The following is a 19,659-nucleotide window of genomic DNA, read 5'->3' on the forward strand; positions in this document are numbered from 1 at the left end:
TCACCATGTTGGCCAGCATGGTCTCAATCTCTTGACCTTGTGATCCGCCTGCCTCAGCCTCCCAAAGTGCTGGGATTACAGGCATGAGCCACTGCGCCTGTCAATATGAGCAACTTCTATATGCAAGGCTGTAAACTAGACTCCACCTGCCCTCTGGCACTAATAGATTAGGTGAAAAAGAGGTAAAGAAGATGGGTTTGAATTCATGAGATTAGCTGCTAGGCCTGGGAGGGAGGCAGTCATTTGCTGAGTGTACTCTGAGTCCCTGCTGTGTGAAGGGGCCTGGGTGGGGTTCAGCCCACATATGTAGAAGGGAAGATGGGGCATATAGAGGGAAGTTTGAAAGTTAAAATTCATGTCCCTGCTCAGAGATTTTGTTGCTGACTGGAGCCTCCACAATGAATCAGACCCACAAACCCTCAGTCCGGTGAGGGACAGTGAGATGCCACCCCAAACTCATGATATTTACCATGATACAGGTGGCGCAGGATATCATAGGAACTCTGAGGATGTAGAGATATCAGAGAAGGCTTCACAAAAGGTGCTGGGTAGGAGTTTGTCAGACAAAAAGAGGAGAGAAGTTTCTTGGCAGAGGAAATAGCAACATCAGAGACTTAGGGTCCGAAAACAATCTTTCTGGAGAACTACACAGGATTACAGCTGACCTTTACAAGTACCAGGGACTTTGTGTCAGTACTACTTTTAGCCCCATTTTACAGGTAAGAAGACAGTCTCAGAGGAAGTAAGTGGTAGAGCTCAAATTCAAGCCAAGGGCAGTCGGGTTCCAGCGCCTGTGTTTTTAAACATTTGGATGTGTCTGTGTGTGTATATATAAGAGGCAGAGGAAAAGTGTTGCACAAAGAGGGAACTGCACAGCAGGCAAAGGCTGTGGTATTCTCAGAAAAGGTGTGCCTGGCCCTCTCGGTAAAGAGGCCGGGCTGGCTGGGCCCGGCGTGGTGGCTCACGTCTCTAATCCCAGGACTTTGGAAGGCCAAGGAAGGTGGATCACAAGGTCAAGAGATCAAGACCATCCTGGCCGACATGATGAAACCCCATCTCTACTAAAAATACGAAAATTAGCTGGACATGGTTTTCACAGCCGTAGTCCCAGCTACTCGGGAGGCTGAGACAGGAGAATCACTTGAACCTGGGAGGCGGAGGTTGTAGTGAGCCGAGATCGCACCACTGTACTCTAGCCTGGCAACAGAGCGAGACTCCATCTCAAAACAAAAGAGGTCGGGCTGTTGGCTGGGGTAGTGGCTCATACCTGTAATCCCAGCACTTGGGAGACAAAGGCAGGTGGATCACCTGAGGTCAGGAGTTTGAGACCAGCCTGGCCAACATGGTGAAACCTTGTCTCTACAAAAAAAAAAATACAAAAATTAGCCAGGCGTGGTGGCATACCCCTGTAGTCCCGGCTGCTCAGGAGGCTGAGGCACGAGAATGACTTGAACTCAGGAGCGAGAGGTTGCAGTGAGCCAAGATTGTGCCACTGCACTCCAGCTTGGGCGACAGACCAAGTCTCTGTCTCAGAAAAAAAAAAAAAGAGGCTGGGATGAGTGCTGATTCTCTCCTGCAGGCTGCCATGGGGTGTTTGTAGGCTTCAGAGACATGGGATCACAGAAGACCGAGGCAGAAACACTGGATTAAGACTTTCTGAGCAATAGAGGCTGGTGAGTAGTGGGATGGGCAAGAGAACTCCACCTCCCCTTGGTTTCCTGCTTTCTCACTGGCTTCTGCCCCTCTTTCTCCAGGCACTGCCTTCCCCACGATGGCAGAGGTGGTGGCTGAGGTGGCCGAGATGCCAACACAGATGTCACCAGGGGCAGTGGAGATGGCAACACCTATGTCAGGGGAGATGATGGAGATGTCAACAGAGGTGACTGAGATGACACCTGGGGAGGCCCTTGCCTCATCCCTCTTCTTCCAGCATCACCAGTTCATGTGCTCTGAGTGTGGCAGCCTCTATAACACACTGGAGGAAGTCCTCTCACACCAGGAGCAGCACATGCTTGCTGTCTCAGAGGAAGAGGCACTGACCACACAGAATGTTGGCCTGGAGCCGGAGCTGGTGCCAGGTACTGAGGGGCCCTTCCAGTGTGGTGAATGCAGCCAGCTCATCCTCTCCCCTGGTGAGCTCCTGGCCCACCAGGATGCCCACCTCCGGGAGTCTGCAAACCAGATCCAATACCAGTGCTGGGACTGCCAGGAGCTGTTCCCCTCACCCGAGCTGTGGGTGGCTCATCGAAAGGCCCAGCACCTTTCTGCCACGGTAGCTGAGCCACCAGTGCCACCTCCTTTGCCCCCCCCAACACCACTGCCTCTACCTTCTCCCCCATCAGAAGTCAAGATGGAGCCCTATGAGTGTCCTGAGTGCTCTACCCTCTGCGCCACCCCTGAGGAGTTCTTGGAGCATCAGGGCACCCACTTTGACTCCCTAGAGAAAGAGGAGCGCAATGGGCTAGAGGAGGAGGAGGAGGGCGATGAGGAGGATGAAGAAGATGAAGAGACGGAGGATGAGGAGGCCATGGCAGCGGTCGGTGATGCTGTGGGAGGTGACGAGTCCACAGCTAGCTGGGCTCAGGGCTGCAGGGACTGTCCCCAGCACCGGCCCTCAGCAGGGGCTCGCCGGCAACACCGGCGGACATCTCACAACCCGGCATCTGCTGCCCACCCCTTCCACTGCAGCCAATGTCAGCGCAGTTTCAGCTCCGCCAACCGGCTGCAGGCTCATGGACGGGCCCACGTTGGTGGCACACATGAGTGTACCACCTGCTCCAAGGTCTTCAAGAAAGCAGCGTCACTCGAGCAGCACTTGCGGCTGCACCGCGGGGAAGCCCGCTACCTCTGTGTAGACTGTGGCCGTGGCTTTGGCACAGAACTCACATTGGTGGCCCACCGGCGGGCCCACACTGCCAACCCATTGCATCGCTGTCGCTGTGGCAAGACATTCAGCAACATGACCAAGTTCCTCTACCACCGGCGCACTCACGCTGGCAAAAGCGGGGCACCTCCCACCGGAGCAACAGCTCCCCCAGCTCCAGCAGAGCCCACCCCTCCACCACCACCCCCTGCCCCACCTGCCCAACTGCCCTGCCCACAGTGCTCCAAGTCCTTTGCCTCAGCTTCCCGGCTGTCCCGGCACCGGCGTGCAGTACACGGGCCCCCCGAACGGCGCCACCGCTGTGGGGTTTGTGGCAAGGGCTTCAAGAAGCTGATCCACGTGCGCAACCACCTGCGGACACACACAGGCGAGAGGCCTTTCCAGTGCCACTCATGTGGCAAGACCTTTGCTTCTTTGGCCAACCTCAGCCGCCACCAGTTGACCCACACGGGCGCACGTCCCTACCAATGCCTGGACTGTGGCAAGCGCTTCACACAGAGCTCCAACCTGCAGCAGCACCGGCGGTTGCACTTGCGGCCAGTTGCCTTTGCCCGCGCCCCCCGCCTCCCCATCACTGGTCTCTACAACAAGAGTCCCTACTACTGTGGGACTTGTGGCCGCTGGTTCCGTGCCATGGCGGGCTTGCGACTGCATCAGCGGGTCCATGCCCGAGCTCGGACTTTGACACTACAGCCTCCCAGATCACCACCTCCTGCCCCACCCCCACCCTCCGAGCCTCAACAGACTATCATGTGCACAGAGCTGGGGGAGACCATCGCCATCATTGAGACATCCCAGCCGCTGGCGCTCGAGGACACGCTGCAGCTGTGCCAGGCTGCACTGGGGGCCAGTGAAGCAGGCGGGCTCTTGCAATTGGACACAGCCTTCGTGTGACGCAGCTGAAAAGCAACAAAAGGGTTTGGTTGCAACAGCCAGTGTGGGTACCTCTGGGGAGAGAGGACCTCCTCTGCCAAACTGGTCTGGTACCCACCGTGTGCCAGGATCCTCTTTTACCCACTGACTCCCCAGAACAACCCTTCCAGGCTTCTCTTGTCATCTTTCTCTGCCTGAGGGGAAACTGAAGCTCTGAGATGCAATGTGATCTGTACTAGGTCACCCAGCTATGCTGCAAAGCGGGTTGGCCAAGGCCCTTTGCACTGCATCACCCTGGTGCCCAGCAACATCAGGTAACCTTCACTGAGCACCAAGCTTATTCCAGGTCTGTGCTGGCCACTCATATACCTCTTCAGATCCTCTGCTTGTACCCCCAGCCCTTGCCTTCCCTGGATTTTGGGTACCCAGGACTTTGCTCTGCCTGGTGGAGGAGGGTACTTGATTTCTCTGGGCTCCCTTTGTCTCAATTCTGACAGTGTGGAAGGAAATCTGTAGGTACCCAGGTCCTCAGCTCCAGAGTGGGTGATGCTGGAGACCCAGGAGCAAGTCAGCACAGGCTCTGCCCACAGAAGGCACGCACAGTCTGATAGGAGAAACACACAAGTACAGATGGCTTGCTCTCCGAGTGTGTCTGATTGATTCATTCGGCCTGTGTGTCCTAAGGCCTCCTTCTTCACATACTGGGTGATGATGGGGGCAGGGATGAGTCAGGCCTAAGGCTTCTCAGGGCTATGATGGGGATGTGCAGGGTCAGTGGGATCCCAGGAAACAGACCTCCATGGTAGAAAATCAGGAGTCAAGGACTTCCTAGAGGAGGTAGTCCCTGAAGGAAAAGTAGGCATCTGGTAGTGAAAGAGGAAAAGAACATTCCAGGCAGACAGCACTGCAAGAGGGTGAGCTCTTGGTATATTTGGAGACCATCCAGTTACTCATCTGACTGCCTAGCTGAGGCAAGCACCATACTGACCACTGTATATGTACTATGATCCCAACAGCCTGTGACATAGATTTCAATATTATCCCTGTTGTACACATTTTTAAAACTGGTGGCTGGGCACGATGGCTCACGCCTGTAATCCCAGCACTTGGGGAGGCCGAGGCAGGCAGATCATGAGGTCAGGAGATCGAGACCATCCTGGCTAACACAGTGAAACCCTGTCTCTACTAAAAATACAAAAATTAGCTGGGTGTGGCTGGGCACGATGGCTCACGCCTGTAATCCCAGCACTTGGGGAGGCCGAGGCAGGCAGATCATGAGGTCAGGAGATCGAGACCATCCTGGCTAACACAGTGAAACCCTGTCTCTACTAAAAATACAAAAAATGAGCTGGGCGTGGTGTCGGGCGCCTGTAGTCCCAGCTACACAGGAGGCTGAGGTAGGAGAATGGCATGAACCCGGGAGGTGGAGCTTGCAGTGAGCGGAGATCGCGCCACTGGGTAACAGAGTGAGCCCATCTCAAAAAAAAAAAAAAAACTGGCCAGGTACGGTGGCTCATGCTTGCAATCCCAGTGCTTTGGGAGACTGAGGCAGGAGGATCACTTAAGGCCAGGAGTTCGAGACCAGCCTGGGCAACAGCAAGACCTCATCTCTACAAAAATTAAGTTAGCCAGGCCTCTGTGGCACATGCCTATAACCCGAGTGCTTTGGGAGGCTGAGGCAGGGGGATCACTTGAGCTCAACAATTCAAGACTGGGCAAGAGAGTGAGACTTTATTAAAAATAATAAAGATTGGCCGAGCATGGTGGTGTACACCAGTATTCCCAGCTACTCTGGAGGCTGAGGCAGAGGCAGGATTGCTTGATATGGGTGAGATTGAGGCTGCAGTGAGCTGTGATCATCACACCACTGCACTCCAGCCTGAGCAACAGTGCAAGACTCTGTCACTTAAAAAAAACACACACACACACAAGAAAAAAAGAAAACTAAGAACAGATTTGTCCAAGGTTTCACAACTAGGCAGAGACATTGTGAGATTTGAGTCCAGGAGGTCCCTTAGGCTCCCATTTGTAACCCATACTGTTCTGAATGATTAAGACCTGAAACTTATGCAGGTGTAGGGGATCAGAGGACGATTCATCCTAACTAGAGGAAAAGTAAACCAGTGTCAGAGCTGTTGGGATTTGAGGGGGCCTCAAAAGATCAAAGGTCTTGGGAGCAGGAAGATTCCCACCTTGTTCGGAGGTTACCTAGGATAATAGTCTTTCTCTCCATTGATTGAGATGGAGTCTTGATCTGTCACCCAGGCTGGAGCACAGTGGTGCAGTCTCAGCTCACTGCAACCTCCACCTTCCAGGTTCAAGCGATTCTCCTGCCTCAGTCTCCCTAATTGGGCTGGGATTACAGGCACCCACCATTGCACCCAGCTAATTTTTGTATTTTTAGTAGAGACGGGGTTTCGCCGTCTTGGCCAGGCTGGTCTCGAAGTCCTGACCTCAGGTGATCTGCCCACCTTGGCCTCCCTAAGTGCTAGGATTACAGGTGTGTGCCACCAAGCCCGGCCATAAGTCTTTCCTCTCCCTAAGCAGATGTAGGTGATTCATGATAGGCTCCTCCCAGGCCCCTGCAGCCCAGAGTGCTCAGGCAGGGGAGGCGAAATGCAGCTGGGTATGGAATTGTCCAGGAAGGAGGCTTAGACTTTGGAAGGCCTTGAAAGCTGGGCTGAGTAGTTCCGGGCTAGGGGAGGGTCATAACTGGGTATTAGATCTGGGTTCAAAGTGGGGTGAGTGGGAGGCTAAAGATGGTCCAGCAGAAGACAGGGCCAGACCTGGGAATGGGTCATGGGGTGGTAGGAGGGTGAGGGACACCTCAGTGATTTCATGGCTGACCACACGTGAGTAGCAGGGAGGAAGGCATCCCCAGGATCCCAAGGTCTGCCCCTTGCCCAGAATGGCCATCCTCCCCCTTATCAATCTGCTTGCTCTTTATATTCATTCATTCATTCTACAAACCAGGTGAAATCCAAGTGGTGTTGAGCAAGGAAGGGGCAGGGTCTGTCCTATCCCAGGCAGTGTAAAGATGCCCCTGGAGTGGGGTGAGCAAACTGGAGAGCCCAGACCCCACAGAACAGTCCCTTCACTCCATCTGGGGCATTTGAAAGTCTTCCCTTTCTGTTCACCAGTGGAATCCAGTAGGCGGCATACCCGTTGCTCCTCCCCAGGCCCCCTTCCAACTCTGGGGTGTCCTGGCCACACTCACTGCTTGGTGCCATGTGGAGGAGATAACATTTCTTTCTGCCTGTGCCCCACTATCTGGCCCCAGCATGTTTTAAGTGAGGATAAAAGTCAAGTTCTCTGCCCCTGCCTTCCCAGGGTTGTCACTTCCCAACATCCCTAAGAGGTGGACCAGGTTAAGATGTCCTGTTGAAGACTTGGAAATGAACGCTTGGAATCTTCTAGAGGGCCACCTCCAGCCATGGCCACCCAACAAAGAGTCTACAAGCAGGCTAAGTTTTGGCCTGAGTAACTCCTCATCTCCTGTCCCCCCAGACCCTAGAGTGGCAGGCAGCTTGGGCTAAGATAGCCTGTTCAAGTCCTGACTGTCACTTAAGCCCCATGACCTTCCCTTCTCTGATCCCCAACTGGCTCACCAGTTACTGGGAGGTTAATCCCTCCCTCCCTAAGCAGAAGCAGATGATTTATGCTGGGTCATGGGGCAGGCTCCTCCCAGGCCTCGACAGCAGATAACCTAGATGGAGCTCATCACCACACGTGCAGAGAAAGCCACGGTGCGAGAAGGCTGGGCACCTGAGCCAGGGCCTTCAGACAGCCCTCTGCCTGAGATGCAGCTCACTCCTGTCCCAGAACAGTCCCCACCTGGGATCCCCCACCACCTCAGTGGAAACAGGCAGCCAGAGAGAAAGCAGGTTTTCATGCCAATAATTTATTGAACGGAGGTCTGTACACAGGCAAACCTTACTGTGGAAACTAAGACATCAGGAGCTCTCTCCACTCCCCTGGCCCTCCAGGGTGGGGTGAGGAGGGAGTAGACCTTGGAGGCAGAGGACAGGAGGGGAGTTACAGCTGTAGGAGGGGCGGGGCCAGGTTGGACAGTGCGAATCGACGTTTTCTTTAAGAAAAAAATTATAACAATCTATTTACACCCGGGGGCCAGGGAAGGGAAGAGGAGACAGGGACTGGGCTGGTTCTATTTACAAGGAACACAGGAGGGGAGGGGGTTTGAAGGAGGTGGAGGCCTGGGGGAGGGGAGGGGGCCAAGGGGGTAGGAGGTCCTCATCCCCCCAACACCCTGTCCTTCTCTTCCCTCCCCACAACCAGTTAAAATCCTCTTAAAAAGCCCACCACAGGGGTGAGGCTGGTAAGGGAGGGACTGGAGGTGGGGACAGGGACTCATTTACCTCTGCCCTCTAATCTAGGGGCCCAGCCAGGGCAGGAGCTTGATGGGCTATGGCCCCCCTTCCCAGCCCCTCTTGGGGCTCCCAGATGGAAGTGGAAGGGTGGTTGGTGGGGCCCTCAGGAGGAGTTAGTGAGGGTAGGTGTGGCATCGGTCGACTGCCAGTCTGAGCTGGTCGGAGTCTCAGTTAAAGCTGGAGGGAGGGAGGGAAGGAGCAGAGTTAGCCTTTGCCTTTCAGACACCCCTTCGCCCAACCCAAGAGTAGGAATTCTCTTGTCATAGATTCTGTGTTAAAAGTTACAATCTGTTACTTTAGGTGAAGGGTTGCAAACTCAAGGAAGTGCTAAAGGGCCAGGATAGTAACTCAGTGACACACCAGAGTGCCAGGCTCCATGTAACGGAGTGGCTGGGCTGGGCACAGTGGCTTATGCCTGTTATCCCAGCACTTTGGGAGGCCGAGGTGGGCAGATCACAAGGTTAGCAGTTCGAGATCAGCCTGGCCAACATGGTTAAACTCCATCTCTATCCAAAATACAAAAATAAGCCAGCCATGGTGGTGTGCACCTGTAATCCCAGGTACTCGGGAGGCTGAGGCAGGAGAATCACTTAAACCCAGGAGGCGGAAGTTGCAGTGAGCCGAGATTGTACCACTGCACTCCAGCCTGGGTGACAGAGCAAGACTCCGTCTAAAAAATATAAAGGGCGCCCACTGTCTACTGTCAGTAGGATGGGCGGGCCCTTTGCTGCCCAATCTGGTTTTCTTCCCTGAGAGAAACGGGAAATCTGAATTTTTACACAAAATAGCCCCATTTTTAAACCTGGGCAACATGACCAGGCACAGTGGCTCACGCCTGTAATCCCAGCACTTTGGAAGGCCAAGGCGGGAAAATAACCTGAAGTCAGGAGTTCGAGACCAGTCTGGCCAACATGGTGAAACCTCATCTCTAGTAAAAATACAAAAATTAGCCAGGCATAGTGGTGTGCGTCTGTAATCCCAGCTACTCAGAGGCTGAGACAGGAGAATTGCCTGAGCCCAGGAGGCGGAGACTGCAGTGAGCCGAGGTCGAGCCACTACACTGCAGCCTGGGTGACGAGTAAAAAAAAAAAAAAAAAAAAAAAAAAAACTTGGGCAACAAATTCAACTTTTTGTTTGTGTTCAGGCCAAACGCTATTTCTCTGGCTTTCCCATTGGCCTTTAAACACAGAAGTTCGCAAGAATGCCCCCTAAAGGTGGTCATTCACATGTTGTAAGATGTGCTTCCTAAGCCATCAAAATGTCAATGATTTAAAAATACATTCAGGAAATCCAGCGACTGAGCGAACAGCCCCACACTCCCCAAGCTGAGAGATACTTTAACCCCCAGCGGATGGCCCCCACTTACCTTGTGAGGACTGGGTGAGGGTGGTAGTGCCCGCTGGGGACCTCAAGTGAGGAGGGATGAGAATGGCGTTGAGAGACGGTTGGATGGAGAGTTCTAGAAACACGACATACCAGTCAGGGTAAACTACAGCAGGGTTATGATGGGCACCAAATGGGAACCCAGCTATTGGGAAGGCCAGTTGTTTGTGGACACCTCAGCCACAGACCTCTCTCAATGAAAAACCAGAAAAAGCTTAGCACGAGGCAGATCACAGTAGAGCACGACTGAAGCAGGTTCGGTTCCCCCTGAATCTGGGAGTCATCTTTCCTGAGCCCCAGGCCTGCCTTGTACCCTGCCCTTAGCTCCCCACTCCTGCTTCAACACCAAGCTCTTTGCAATCTGGCTGCCCCCCGACCCCGCCCCACTCCCCAGATCCCAGGCTATGCTCTCACCCCCAGCACTGAAGTTGAAGAGAGGGGGAAGTGGGCGGTTGTTAGGGAGCTGGGTTCCCAGACATCGCAGTTCATCAAAGAAGCTGTGTGCGCAGGCCTCTAGTGGAGAGAGCCTTGAGGACGGGGTGTACTCCAGCAGGCTAGAGCAGAGCGCGATGGCCTCTGGCGGCGTTCGAGATTTGAATACCTGGGGGAGGGGGGCAGGGGTCATGAGGGTGAGATGCCCTGGGCACTGGCATACTCCTATTATCTCACTCCCACAGTGCCTGCAGCAAGTTATGACTGGCTGCTTCCCACACCCCCACCTTCCAAATGAAGAAATTGAGGCCCAACCACTAAGGAGCGGTCAGTTTGTATCGGGTAAGCAGCCAGCCCAGGTCTGGGACCATATGAGCCCTGCTGACCCTCCATAAAAACTGGAATCTTGAATTTACTTGTGGGTTCTCAACTTTTAAAATGCCATAAACTTTGAAATCGGATGGAAGTTATTGATCCCTGGATAACTCTTCAAATCCTCCCAAGCCATGATTCTGAGGCCAGGTCCACAGAACAGTTGACCTCCAAAGGGGACCAGCTCTCAGCCATACTGCCCTGAGCCCCTAGTCCTGCCCCACCTTTGTCCAGGGGTGAGCTTTAATCTGAGGGAACTTGAACTCCGTGTAGTTGGGGTTCATCTCTCGGATTTGTTCCCGGGTTGGTGTTCCCAGCACCTGTAAAGAGAGGGAGGATTCTGAGACAAGGGCCCCATCCCTCAGCCCCACCCCCTGCCCACCCCGGCCCCACCCCTCACCTTGATGATCTCCACCAGCTGGTCCACCCCACTGTCCCCAGGGAAGATGGGCTGGCCCAGGAGGAGCTCCGCCAGTACGCAGCCAGCTGACCAAACATCTAAGGGGAAATGGGGGCAGCGTCAGGGCTAGGCGAGTAGGGCCACCAACCTCCCAGTGCTTTTATTCTTCATGGCCATCCTAAGAGTGTCAGGAGCCCTGTTTTCTCAAAGACGAAGCACCTGTCCCAAGGACACATGCAGCTTAGAAACATGGGCCTAACCTTGACCCTGCAGGTCTGCAAGCCTTTGCTCCACTCTCTAGTATAGGTGTGTTTCCATCCCTCAGTTCCTGTCTCCGCTAAGGACCCCAATGAGCTCGCTTTCTCCTGCTAGCCTTGGACGACAGACTAGGCCCAAACCTGCCAACAGGCACTCATGTTCTTTGGGCCACAGGAAGGTACAGCCTTAAATTCTGGACTGCCTTCCTCTTGTTCCAACCTCTATCCTGCCCATGAGAAGAGCTGCAGCCTGGCAGTCTCACTCCTCCCTGCTTTGTACCTTGACCCCCACAGCACGAGTTCATACCTAAGGACTCCACAGTTTGTCACGCTGCTGTGGAAGGTACCCTTTCAAACTCTTTCATGCCCATTCCCTCAATTCCGGCTTCCCCTCATGCCTAGAAAATGGCAGTTGTCCCCACAAACGGAAGGACACAGAGGCCCTGGGAGCAAGTTGCACCTTCATGGTGGCAAAGCCTTGCTTCCTGGTTCCCCCAAGGTCTCTGGCAGCCCTTCCCCCTAGCCGAGAACAGAGGGCTGACAGGGAGGTTCCAGAGCTGGTATGGACTCTGGAGTCAGGTCAGCTTTCAAATCCCAGCCCTGCCCAGTCCCAGTGGTGCCAGTGCAGGCAGGCAGCCTCACAGCTCTAAGCTCATCTGTAAAATGAGCATTCAACAGCATCAGCCTCCTAAGTTTGTGAGGACTGGATACAAGAACAGAAGTTAAGCTTTCATCACCAAGCTTGGCATACAGCACACAGAAAACTCTGAAATTTTCCAGATCGCCACTCCCCCCACCCCCCTCCCATAACTCTGACCGATGGATGAGGTGTAATCAGTGGCTCCAAAGATGAGCTCTGGGGCCCGGTAGTAGCGAGAACATATGTAGGAGACATTGGGCTCCCCTCGGACCAACTGCTTCGCACTGTGGGAAAAGATGGGCAGGGGTAAACATGGGGCAAGGGCTGGGGTCCCCCCTGCCTCTTCAGCCACTCAAAACGCCCCAGGCCCACCTGCCAAAATCGCAGAGCTTGAGGACAGCAGTGTCAGGGTCCACCAGCAGGTTCTGGGGCTTGATGTCACGGTGACACACACCCTGGGAGTGGATGTAGGCCAAGCTGCGGAAGAGCTGGTACATGTACACCTGGGGCAGGCACAGGACAGCAGAACTTTAGCCTAGCTTTCCCCATACAGCACCACTACCCCACCAGCTTGGCCTGAAGAGCCCTTCCAGGCCCACTCTCCCTGGTGCCGCCACAGCTTTGGGGAAACCCGTTTGAAACCCTTGGTTCTCTTAGTGTGCACCACAGTCAGTTGGAGGACTTGTTAAAACAGGGACTACTGGCCGGGCGTGGTGGCTCACGCCTATAATCTCAGCACTTTGGGAGACCGAGAACAGCCTGGCCAACATGTTGAGACCCCATCTCTACTAAAAATACAAAAATTAGCCAGGCATGGTGGTGCACGCCTGTAATCCCAGCTACTCGGGAGGCTGAGGCAAGAGAATCACTTGAACTCAGGAGGCAGAGGTTCCAGTGAGCTGAGATCACGCCACTGCACTCCAGCCTGGGTGACAGAGTGAGACCCTGTCTCAAAAAACAAAGACACAGGGACTGCTGGGCCCCATTCTCAAGAGTTTCTGATCAGTGAGTTCTGAAACAGGCATTTGCAACAAGCTCTCCAGCACTGACTGATGCTGGTCCCCAGACCACACTCTGAGAACCACTGCTTTAATCACAACCCTTGGCAGAAGCCTGAAGAGTAAGATATGTTGGGAGGTTGTCATAAAACAGGCTAGGGAGCCAGGCACTCAGCTTCCCCCTCACCAAAACCACTGGCTCCTTAATCCGACAATCAAAACCACCCCTGAGCCTGCCCCCTCGCCAGCTCCATTTTCCTGCCACTCTCCCTCCCACTGACTAGAACAGAAGTAACATGAGAGCAGGATTTTGAGTTTCAGTCACTGCTGAATCCCCCAGGGTCTAGACAGACCAGGGCCTGACAGGGCTGCTTTCTAGACCCCCTTCCCTTTATTCCAGTTCCCCTCGGCCAAAGATGCCGCTCCCTTGCCCTGTGCTTGGTCTCCTCCAGGAAGCCTTCCTTGATCCTTCTCACCCACAAACCAGGCTGGGTGCTTCCTCCATTTCCAGAATTCCCTGTGTTCCTTCTGGTAGGGCAGCAGCTAGTTCATTTAATAGTTTTCTGTGATGATGCCTGTCTACCCTACCAAACTGAGAGCTCTTCAAGGGCAAGGCCTGAGTCACAGTCAGTGGTGCGTCTGGAATTCCTCAGCCCTGGGCCCTGTATGCAGGCAGCCACAGGACAGATTGGCCAAACCAGAGAGCTCCCGTCCTGGGAGGTGAGGTCCAACAGCCACAACCACTGGTAGAGCCCACATCGGCTCACCCGGGCTTGGGTACTTAAAGCCAGCAGAAACAGCAGCTGGGCCCCAAATGACCTCCAGCAAACAAACCCACCCACCTCCTTCCAATGCAGTAGGCTGCTCCAGCCTGTTTGCCACATCATCCCTGGGCTGCAATCATTCATTCATTCATTCATTCAAACACCTCTTGAAGGTCTGTAACACCCAGGGCACAGCGCCAGGCACTGGGGAATGAGCCTGCACAGATGATGGACGGAGATGCATTCCTGGCTGTGTGGATGCTAACCTTCCTCCAACCCTAACTCCTTCCCACCTACCCCCAACCAAGGCTCTAAAGGCCCGAACTCTGGCCTCAGCAGCTCCCTCTGCAGTCCTGGTCCCCACCACCCCCTTATCCTGAGATAACTCCAACATCTCTGGTGCCACTGGACTCCCTATATGGACCTAAGCAAGTACCTGGCAGCCTCTGCAGCCCCAGGTCAGGCTGCCTTCCTGATTCAGTTAGGCCTTGCCTGCCTTGGCCCTCCCCTGTGTTAGGCGAGCTCCATCTCTGGGGGTCATGGGGCCTCCGAAAACCAACACAAACTTGGCGGATGAGGGATCTCATAAAAGGTGGGAGGCTCCAGAGCCCCTGGCTTTCTGGGTCTGGGTCCCAGCAGCCCGCCTGCCAGCCTACCTTGACATAGAGGATAGGGATGGTCAACTTGGCCTTGGTGAAGTGGCGGGCCACCCGGTACACTGTCTCGGGCACATATTCCAGCACCAGATTTAGGTAAAGCTCATCTTTCTGCAGGGAGCAAAGGAGAGGCGTGAGGCACTGTGAGAAGAATGAGGAAGGAGGAAGGAAGGTGTGCAGGGAGCAGTGGGGGAAAGGCAGGCGGGCAAGAAAATGGCTGGAGTCGAAGTGGAGCAACCCACCACCACCACCACCTCCAGGTCTCACCTTCTCCCCACTGGAGTAGAAAAAGTATCTCAGCCTCACAATATTGCAGTGGTCCAGCTTACGCATGATCTGCAGCTCTCGGTTCTTGAGGGCAAAGGGAGAGAGTCTCAGTATATGACCAACTCTCTTGGCTGCCCCTCCCTACTCACTCCCAACAACAGCCAGGCAGCTACTCCCTGTGTCCCAGCTCCAAGGTCCCCTGGGGTATCCCCCAATTCCTTGTCTCCAAACTATTCCCCTCCCACATGAGCTAGAAGCCTACGGGTTAAACCTAGGCCACAGATGTGTTTTCTTCACCCCAATTTTTTTTTTTCTTTGAGACAGAGTCTTGCTCTGTTGCCAGGCTGGCATGCAGTGGCTCGATATCAGCTCACTGCAACCTCTGCCTCCCTGGTTCAAGTGATTCTCCTGCCTCAGCCTTCCAAGTAGCTGGGTTTACAGGCACGCGCCACCACGCCCAGCTAATTTTTGTATTTTTAGTAGAGATGGGGTTTCACCACGGTGGCCTGGATGGCCTCGATCTCCTGACCTCATGATCCACCCACCTCGGCCTCCAAAAGTGCTGGGATTACAGGCATAAGGCACCGCGCCAAGCCACCCTACTTTAAAAATTAAAAAAAAAAAATTCAACTTATTGCTGAAATATAAAAATCAAATGACACCTTCCGATTTTTTTCTCCAAAAGAAAGTTTTAAAAAGGATAGGCAGGGGCTGGGCACAGTGGCTCACGCCTGTAATCCCAGCACTTCGGGAGGCTGAGGTGGGCGGATCACGAGGTCAGGAGATCGAGACCATCCTGGTTAACACAGTGAAACCCTGTCTCTACTAAAAATACAAAAACAATTAGCCAGGCATGGTGGCGGGCGCCTGTAGTCCCAGCTACTCGGGAGGCTGAGGCAGGAGAATGGCGTGAACCCAGGAGGCGGAGCTTGCAGTGAACAGAGATCACGCCACTGCACTCCAGCCTGGGCGACAGAGACTCCGTCTCAAAATAATAATAATAATAATAAATAAAATTAAAAGGATAATATAAAATTTATTTATTTAATTTTTTTTAAAGAACCTGGCTATGTTAGCCAGGATGGTTTTGAACTCCTGGCCTTAAGCAATCCTCCTGTCTCAGCCAATCAAAGTTTAAGGATTACAGGCGTCAGCTACCACACCCAGCCTTAAAATTAAAAAAAATAATAAAAATAAATAAAAACAGCTGGGCTCACACCTGTAATCCTAGCACTTTGGGAGGCCAAGGCAGGGGAATCACTTGAGGCCAGGAGTTTGAGACCAACTTGGTCAACATGGCAAAACCCTATCTCTACTAAAAATACAAAAAAATTAGCTGGGCGTGGTGGCGCATGCCTGTAATTGCAACTACTCAGGTGGATGAGGTATGAGAATTGCTTGAACCCAGGAGGCAGAGGTTGCAGTGAGCCGAGATCACACCACTGCACTCCAGCCTTGGTGACAGAACAAGACTCTGACTTTAAAAAAAAAAAATTAGAGACCATCCTGGCTAACATGGTGAAACCCCATCTCTACTAGAAATACAAAAAAGTAGCCGATAGTGGTGGCACGCGCGTGTAGTCCCAGCTACTTGGGAGGCTGAGGCAGAAGAATCGCTTGAACCCAGGGGGCAGAGGTTGCAGTGACCTGAGATCGTGCCACCACACTCCAGTCTGGGTGACAGCACGAGACTCTGTCTCAAAAACAAAAAAAAGATTGCACATCTAAATCCAGTTTTTAGTTTGTCTTGAAAAATCAGGGCTGGGCACGGTGGCTCATGCCTACAATCTCAGCACTTTGGGAGATCGAGGCAGGGGCGGATTACTTGAGGTCAGGAGTTCAAGACCAGCCTGGCCAACATGGCAAAACCCTGTCTCTACTAAAAAAAAAAAAAAAATTAGCTGGGCGTAGTGGCCCACGCCTGCAATCCCAGCTACTAAGGCGGCTGAGGCACGAGAATCGCTTAAACCTGGGAGGCAGAGGTTGCAGGCGGCCAAGATCGTGCTACTGCACTCCAGCCTGGGCGACAGAGTAAGACTCCATCTCAAAAAAAAAAAAGAAAAACAAAAAATCAGGTGTGGGCATGTGAGGCTTGCCCCCTACCTGGCACAAGCAACAACAGACAGGTAGTGGCCATCCAGCTCACCCTGGTCCCGTGGAAGCATATGGATCCTTGAACTCTATCTAGGATCCTTAGTCCCAGACTCCAGGCATCGGACTCTTTCCAGAATGCGGTCTCATCATTCTTCCCCATTCTCTATTCCTCTGTGAGGCCTAGGAACTCCCTGCCCCCACATCCCTCTCACTTCTGGAACTCAGCTCCAATCAAATACTGACACCCTAGAGCTCCTCCTGCCCAACAGCCCTCCCTGCCAAGACCGAGGCCCTGGTCTGGTTCCTTTCCAGTCTAGGCTCAGTTCTCCTACATCCAGACTAGCCTAAGCTCCAAATGCCAGGCCCTTAAACACCAATCATTCCTCAACTTCCACTTCCTCCATCTCCTTCTAGTTCCCTGAGCTTCTCCTAGCTCACAGGGCACCGCCACTCCATCCTGCACTGGCCAAACACCTGGGAAGAGCGCCACCTTCAGAACCACCCGCGCTAGCTCTTCCAGGTCCCTTTCTCTTCTGGGAAGAAGAGTAACCAAATGGTTAGCGTAGAGGGTTTGGGAATCAGATTCTAGCCTTGACTGGGGCACTTGCTCTATGACCTCAGGCAATCCTCTTATCTGAGTTTGTTTCCCTGCTTAAGCTTAGCGTGCACTTAGAATGGGTATAACCACTGTACCTACCCTCAGAGAATCTTTATGTAAATTAAGTAAGAATTTGCCTATAAAGTACTTACATTGAGCAAATGCCCAGTAAAAGCTCTGGGCTCTCCTGGGATCCACATTTCCCATCTTCCACAGGTCTCATTTCCTCTTTTCCCCACTTTCTCTTCTGGCCCATGGCTCTGAAACCTAAGCCTCCAGCTCTCTGGCTGGGGTTCTCCCACCTGTCACACCCAGTCCCCAAACCTCCCTGTCCCCATCCCGCCCAAGGTACCTTGAACCTCTTGTCCTGGAGAACCTTCTTGATGGCGACCAGTTCCCTGGTCTCTGCCAGCCGTGCCTGGTACACGACCCCAAATGAGCCATTGCCAATCACTTTGATGTCTGTGTAAGCCACCTCTTGGGAGCGCTCTGGACCTTGGCCTAGAGTGGCTACCACTGTGGTCACCTTCCCGCTGTCACCTGGGGAACAAAGGGGATACACGATCCACTGACCCATCCTGTCTGCGCATCACCCCATCCTGGGGCTGTAGGAGGAAGGGAAATCTCTGCAAGGAAGCTCGTGGAGGACCTCCTTGTTCCCTCCTCCTCTTTGAGGAAAGGTGGATGCTGGGACCTTCCCAATGACTTTTCCCCTCTTCCTTTCTGGGAACCTTAAATCCTGCCCCCCCTCCACATGGGAGGATATTGATACCTAAATCTCTCTGCTTCAAGGGCTGGCAACCCCAAATTTCTACTTCTAGGAAGCAACAGATCACTGGCCATCTTGGTACTGGGAGACATCAGATGTTGACTCCATCTACTCTGGATCTACTGCCCTCTGGCCCCTCCTATTTGGAGAAAGCTTGACCTGGCCTCTTCCACTTAAGGGAGCAGTAACCCTCAGGTACTCCTACTTTAGGAAAACACTAACCTATCTCACAGCCTAGAGGATACTGACCTCTAAGTCCTCCCCTGTAGAGCTGGTAACTTCACCGGTTCTTGGTGACAGAAATGAATGTCCTCTCTTGCTGTATGTACCAGTGCCCTGACCCTCACTTTTTGGTACTTTGAGGTTAGAAAAAAACACTGACCTGACCTCTTCATCTGAGTGGTCCAGAGACCCAGACTCCTCCCCATATGTGGGTGGTCCCTAATGGACAAGCACCAAATTATGAGAATGATGAACCTGACCTTTATTATCAAGGGGCTATTCCAGCCTCAGTCCTTTGAAGGAAAGCTATAATTTCCAATTCCCATTATTCAAATGGTAGCAAACCTTGGTGCCATTCTTAAAGGATAGTGACCCCTTTGAGTAACTGATGAACCAAATCCATTTTTTCTTTTTTTTTTTCTTTTCTTTCTTTTGAGACACAGTTTCGCTCTGGTTGCCCAGCTGGAGTGCAATGGCACGATCTCGGCTCACTGCAATCTCCGCCTGCTGGGTTCAAGCGATTCTCCTGCCTCAGCCTCCCGAGTAGCTGGGATTACAGGCGCCCGCCACCACGCCCAGCTAATTTTTTGTATTTTTAGTAAAGACAGGGTTCCACCAGGTGGCCAGGCTGGTCTCAAACAGAACCTCAGGTGATCCGCCTGCCTCAGCCTCCCAAAGTGCTGGGATTACAGGCGTGAGCCACCGCGCCCGGCCACCAAATCCATTTTGAGGGGCCAGTGACATGTTCTTTCAGAGGGAGATAAACCCTACATCACTATTTTTTTCAGAGCCAATGACACCATACCTTAGAACAATTATTAAACAAGTATAACCTTAGATTCATATTCTATAGGAAACTGTGACCTATCCTGCTCCATTCTATTTTTGTTAAAGGAGACACACCAAGCCATGTATTTTAAAACATGGACTATGGACTTGATTTGAAGGATATGCTGATTCCCAATGTCTTTAAGAAGCAGTAACTATTAATTCTCACCATTGGGGGTACAGCTCAACAATATTTAGGGTGGGTAATGATGCCAGGTCTTGGTTTTAATAGGGACGGTGATCTGAGTACCAGGTTTGGCAAGCCTGGCCTTATTCTTTGGGGACACAACACAGTAACCTCAAAGCCCTGCTTCTAAGTGATATTCACTCCAAATCCCCATCTTCTGAAGGACAGCGAATGCAGATCCCTCTTTTTCGGGATTGGTCTTATTCTTGTTCTCTTAGGAGACAATAACCCTAAATCCCCATTTGCAAGTGACTGTGACCTCTGATCCAATATTATAATGAGTAGCAACGTCAGATACCTGTTCTTAAGGCTCAAGGACCTAAGACCTCAATAATGAAAGAACAAGGACTTGCAACCCCTGTTTCTTTGAGTGTTAGTAATTCTAATCCAAGAGTAGTTCTGATCTCCAAGAGATGGTAACCCCAAGACCCCTTTTCCTCGGAGAAAGAGGGCTCAGATCCCCGATTTGGGGAGGCATAGTGACCTCGGGCTCCTATCTAAGCATATGAAAGAACCTGATGGATGTCTGAGAAGCTTTGGGAACCCTGATCACCACCCTACACGGGCGCCGCTAGTACTCACGGCCCAGCTTCACCCCGGGCGGCGGGAAGCTAGTGCCTGCGCCGGGGCCTCCGCTGCCTCCGCCG

General features: G+C 52.9%; 2 protein-coding genes across 3 annotated transcripts in view; one reads left to right on the forward strand and one right to left on the reverse strand.

The window, feature by feature from the left end:
* The window catches only part of ZNF526 (zinc finger protein 526), a 6,491-nt gene extending 2,088 nt beyond the window's left edge, over positions 1-4,403 (forward strand). The window contains exons 2-3 of one of the 2 annotated variants that reach the window (XM_011936551.1): positions 1,580-1,673; positions 1,755-4,403. In XM_011936551.1, the coding sequence (XP_011791941.1) occupies positions 1,772-3,778 (2,007 nt within the window). In that variant the 5' untranslated portion in view covers positions 1,580-1,673; positions 1,755-1,771 and the 3' untranslated portion in view covers positions 3,779-4,403. The remainder of the gene's footprint in view (positions 1-1,579; positions 1,674-1,754) is intronic. The other variant, XM_011936552.1, reaches the window with a different exon arrangement.
* A 3,235-nt stretch (positions 4,404-7,638) lies between these two features.
* LOC105507850 (glycogen synthase kinase-3 alpha-like) overlaps positions 7,639-19,659 on the reverse strand; it is a 25,137-nt gene continuing 13,116 nt past the window's right edge. The window contains exons 5-15 of the mRNA XM_011936550.1: positions 19,595-19,659; positions 17,359-17,546; positions 14,315-14,398; positions 14,048-14,158; positions 12,002-12,132; positions 11,807-11,913; positions 10,733-10,830; positions 10,557-10,652; positions 9,943-10,129; positions 9,512-9,604; positions 7,639-8,322 (exon numbers count right to left, since the gene is read on the reverse strand). Of these exons, the coding sequence (XP_011791940.1) occupies positions 8,249-8,322; positions 9,512-9,604; positions 9,943-10,129; positions 10,557-10,652; positions 10,733-10,830; positions 11,807-11,913; positions 12,002-12,132; positions 14,048-14,158; positions 14,315-14,398; positions 17,359-17,546; positions 19,595-19,659 (1,234 nt within the window). The 3' untranslated portion in view covers positions 7,639-8,248. The remainder of the gene's footprint in view (positions 8,323-9,511; positions 9,605-9,942; positions 10,130-10,556; positions 10,653-10,732; positions 10,831-11,806; positions 11,914-12,001; positions 12,133-14,047; positions 14,159-14,314; positions 14,399-17,358; positions 17,547-19,594) is intronic.

This window comes from Colobus angolensis, unplaced genomic scaffold (genome assembly GCF_000951035.1).
Source record: "Colobus angolensis palliatus isolate OR3802 unplaced genomic scaffold, Cang.pa_1.0 Scaffold154, whole genome shotgun sequence".
Classification (NCBI taxonomy): domain Eukaryota; kingdom Metazoa; phylum Chordata; class Mammalia; order Primates; family Cercopithecidae; genus Colobus; species Colobus angolensis.